The sequence below is a fragment of the Mus musculus genome, chromosome 9, assembly GCF_000001635.26.
Source record: "Mus musculus strain C57BL/6J chromosome 9, GRCm38.p6 C57BL/6J".
In the NCBI taxonomy this organism is placed as follows: Eukaryota; Metazoa; Chordata; class Mammalia; order Rodentia; family Muridae; genus Mus; species Mus musculus.
Genome location: NC_000075.6, coordinates 57,154,682 through 57,158,553, shown reverse-complemented (window position 1 = coordinate 57,158,553; position 3,872 = coordinate 57,154,682). Strand labels below are relative to the sequence as shown.

At 54.4% G+C, this 3,872-nt stretch overlaps 1 protein-coding gene across 7 annotated transcripts; it reads left to right on the top strand.

Annotated features, from left to right (window-relative positions):
- The first annotated feature begins 204 nt into the window (after positions 1-204).
- Positions 205-3,519, top strand: Commd4 (COMM domain containing 4). 7 transcript variants are annotated; one of them, XR_379435.2, is made up of 8 exons: positions 205-282; positions 1,416-1,487; positions 1,714-1,779; positions 1,999-2,038; positions 2,263-2,382; positions 2,543-2,652; positions 2,966-3,142; positions 3,274-3,519. XR_379435.2 is itself a non-coding variant. In NM_025417.2 (8 exons), the coding sequence occupies exons 1-8, from the start codon at positions 280-282 to the stop codon at positions 3,312-3,314; spliced, it is 600 nt and encodes a 199-aa protein (NP_079693.1). In that variant the 5' UTR covers positions 255-279; the 3' UTR covers positions 3,315-3,513. The 7 variants fall into 7 exon arrangements, 2 of the variants coding, with proteins under 2 accessions (XP_006511406.1, NP_079693.1); XR_003947970.1 differs by having other exon boundaries at positions 2,540-2,652; XR_003947969.1 differs by having other exon boundaries at positions 2,510-2,652.
- The last annotated feature ends 353 nt before the right edge of the window (positions 3,520-3,872 follow it).

The following is a 3,872-nucleotide window of genomic DNA, read 5'->3' as shown; positions in this document are numbered from 1 at the left end:
TAACGGTATTGCTTAAGAAGGAAACCGTGGAACCCACTTCAATACTCGTGGATCATGGGATCCTCCCTCCAAGTAATTAATGGAATTATTTCCACCCATCCCCTTCTGTTTAGATAATCCCGGTGAAACGCTAGAGGCTGCTTGTTCCTGGAGGAATATGCATTCTCAATTGGTTACATTAACGGTCCGCCCTCCCTGTACCAGTAGGTGTCATGTGATCACAGAGTCAGCTGACCTGAGTCAAGCCGGAAGAAGCTCTGGATTGGATCTCCTGACATCATGGTGAGGGATTGGGAAAGATGGGAAGTTGGGTATCGGGCGACAAAGGGGTTCGGTGGTTCTAGGAGCTTAAGGAGACAATCTTCACTGGCGCCTGCCTGGGCGCGGCGGAACGTCGGAGTCTGCAGGCGCAGCCGCGTTTCCTCGCGTCCATCCCTGGGCCGGAGGGTCCCACCTCCCGGATTCTCAGACTCTCCACGGCCCCCAAGGGACCTCCCTGGGTCACCCACTTCCCTGACTGTCGGGTCACAGGACGAAAACATGCTTAGGACTGGTTAGGAAGCCTCTCCTCGCTTTCCTGAGCGAAGGAGTGGTTTTGGGATTGGGTTAAGCTTTCTGATTCATAATCCATTCATTCAGGAGATGCGTGTTGAGTGTCCAGCCCATACAGGCATCGGGATTCGAGCTGCAGAAGGGGAGGGCAAGTCAGAAGCAAGAATTGGCAGCCGTAGGTCTTTCTCCAACTGCAGAGGCTTTCCTGAACCGTGAGCGCAGTGTTAGGACTCTTGAAGATGCAACTCGGTGAAGGGTAATTTGTGTTACCCGGATGAGAAGCGGAGGCAGAGAAAGAATAGCCTCAGACAAGAAACAGCCGTGCAGTCTCTGAATGAGCCAGGCTCCTTGAGAGTGCCACATCCTGTCGCGCTAGAGCTTGGTGAAGATCAAGCGAGACAAGCAAAGATTAAGTCTCACTGGGACTTGGATCACTATTATCAAAATAGCGAGCATTCCCTCTGGCTGCCCAAAGTGCTTTGTTAACTAGGAGATTATGGGAAGTGGAATCTGGTGCTGTAGCTCGGTGGTAGATGTGCCCGAGGCCCTGACTTTGAGCCCCAGCACTGCCAACAAGCCTGGAAAAACCTAGGACCAGGAAGGGCCCAGCAAAGGTGAAGGCAGAAGTGGGGCTGGGGTAACAAGGAGAATCGGGCAAGTTGTTGTGGCTGGAGCATGGTAGACACTTAAGGAAAATTGCCACGGATGCAGAGAGTAAAAGTCAGAACGAGGTCAGGTGGCAGTGTGGGCAGAGTATTCACAACAGTCTGGACATAGGGGACAACAGGTGACCAGACAGTACTCATTCCTGGCCACACCTCAGCCCAACCGCCAGCCTGCCTTCCCACGTTACTCTCTTGCAGAGGTTCCGGTTCTGTGGCGATCTGGACTGTCCCGACTGGGTCCTGGCAGAGATCAGCACACTGGCCAAAATTGTTAAGTGCACTGGTTTACTTAGGGTTGGGAGGAGAGAGGCTCAGGGTGGAAGGAGGAGATTGGGACTGGGAGCTGGAAGCGGGCTGGGGTGGTGAAGGAGTCTCCCTGAGGATGGGGCCTCATGCTCTGTTACCTTGGTCACGTGGCTGGCCCTCCTTCAGCCAGTCCCCTAGCAGTGAGGGGTAAGGTTGGTCAGTCTGGCTGAGACAGGGACATCCTTTTCAGTCCTCTGTGAAGCTGCGACTGCTGTGTAGCCAGGTGCTAAAGGAGCTTCTGGGTCAGGGGATTGATGTGAGTACTGGGGCAGGGGATTGATGTGAGTACAGGAACTGATACCACTGTCCGAGAAACTTAGGGGGCCCAGGGCAGTCTGTTCTTCAGCCTCCCCGCCCCTTGGCTATCCCCTTCCTTCTTTCTAGCCCCAGCCCATTCTTAGCACAGGATCTGGGCCAGGGGCAGGGGGCTGGTGGCAGGACTCTGGTACCCACTTAGGACCGCCTTTTCCCATAGTATGAGAAGATCTTGAAGCTTACTGCTGATGCCAAGTTTGGTGAGTACCCCGAACCGGGCACCACAGCCTTCCTTCCGTGATCCTTCCGCTTCAGATGGGAAGAGTCATATTGACAGCCCTGTCCACACCCTCTGCCACTATTTGCTGGTCCCACAGCAATGCATGCATGGGGTTCAGGAGATTTGGGACCCAAAGCTGGAGATGAGGGCAGGGAGGTGGCTGGGGCCCTGGTGGCATCCCCTGCGTCCCCTGTGGGTCTCTAGAGTCTGGAGACGTGAAGGCCACGGTCGCGGTGCTGAGTTTCATCCTGTCCAGTGCAGCCAAGCATAGTGTCGACAGTGATTCCTTGTCCAGTGAGCTGCAGCAGCTGGGGCTGCCCAAAGGTACAGTGCAAACAGGCAGGAGGGAAACCTATGGGTAGGGGTTCCTGGAAAATACACTGAGACCTTCTTGGCCCTGAGATGGTCCCAGTCCTCTGTGGGCCCTGCAGCCTGAGACCCACCCCTTAAGCCCAGTGCCAGTCTCCACCCGCCACCTCAGCAGAGCCCCCTCAGAGCTCCGTCTGCCTGCAGAGCATGCCACCAGCCTGTGCCGCTGTTACGAAGAGAAGCAGAGCCCCCTGCAGGAGCACCTTCGGGCCTGTAGCCTACGTGGTGAGTGTGCTCTAGACGGAGCATGCACAAGCCAAACGCCATTGCTCCTGGGGAAGCCGGAACCACAATTACACACAGAGCAGCTGAGGGGTTTAGATCTGGCTGAGGATCTCATGACTATGGCCCGAGCTTTCTTTTCTCTGAGATTCATGGTATATAGTCTCATGCCTGCCTTACAACGGGCCTGGCTTGGAGGGCAGGAGCTTTGTAGGTCACACAACCTTGAAGGGTTATGAGCTGAGCCCAATTGTGGACCGAGATGGAGAACTTTGTGACTTTCCTGGTGGCTAACTGCCGAACTTCTTGCCTGCAGTGAACAGGCTGGCCAGCGTGGGCTGGCGGGTAGACTACACCCTGAGCTCCAGCCTGCTTCATTCTGTGGAGGAGCCCATGGTACATCTGCAGCTACAGGTTGTGCCTGCTCCAGGTACCCAGGCCCAACCTGTTTCCATGTCCCTCTCGGCAGACAAGTTCCAGGTTCTCCTGGCAGGTAAGGTTGGACCTGCAGAGGTTGGGGCCCCTCCTGGGTCTGGCTGACTTGGAACTGGCTATAAAAACCAGGCTGGCCTCAGACTTGCCTCTGCTCCTTACCACTCTCCTTCACCCTCCTGTCCCCTGCAGAACTGAAGCAAGCCCAGACCATGATGACTGCTTTGGGCTGAGAAGAGTGTTCCCAGCCTCTGTGAGGCCTCTCTGCCTGCACTGAGTGGCTGCCCTCCACACGCCTCTTACTAGGGTGGCCCTGGCCTCTTAGTCCTGGTTAGGGCTACTGGGGATCGTCCCCAAAATTGCCTTCTTTCTTTTGAAAGAAAGTACTTGCCAACCATTTTTATAGGCAAGAAGAATAAACAAGTGTACAGCAATGTGTATGGGTCTTGCTTGCTTTTGTTGGTGATGTTGTTGTTTGAGACAGGAGTCCAGATGCCAGGTTGGACTTGAACTTGGTATCCAGTTGAAATGTTAACCCTCCCGCCTTTACATCTTGAGTTCTGAGATTACAGGCATGCACCACTGAGTTGGTTAGGGTTTCCATTGCTGTGAAGAGACACCATGACCATGGGAGCTCTTATAAAGGACAACATAATTGGGACTGGCTTACAGTTTCAGAGATTCAGTCCATTATCATCATGGTGGGAAGCATGGCAGTGTGCAAGCAGTCATGGTCCTGGAGAAGCCAAGAGTTCTACCTGTTGATGCACAGGCAGCAGAAAGAGACCATG

Bases quoted from the DNA above. Each gene is read 5' to 3' on its own strand.
- Commd4 (NM_025417.2), top strand. The intron at 2,039-2,262 runs GTGAGTACCCCG...GTGGGTCTCTAG, and splicing joins TACTGCTGATGCCAAGTTTG to AGTCTGGAGACGTGAAGGCC. The intron at 2,653-2,965 runs GTGAGTGTGCTC...TCTTGCCTGCAG, and splicing joins TCGGGCCTGTAGCCTACGTG to TGAACAGGCTGGCCAGCGTG.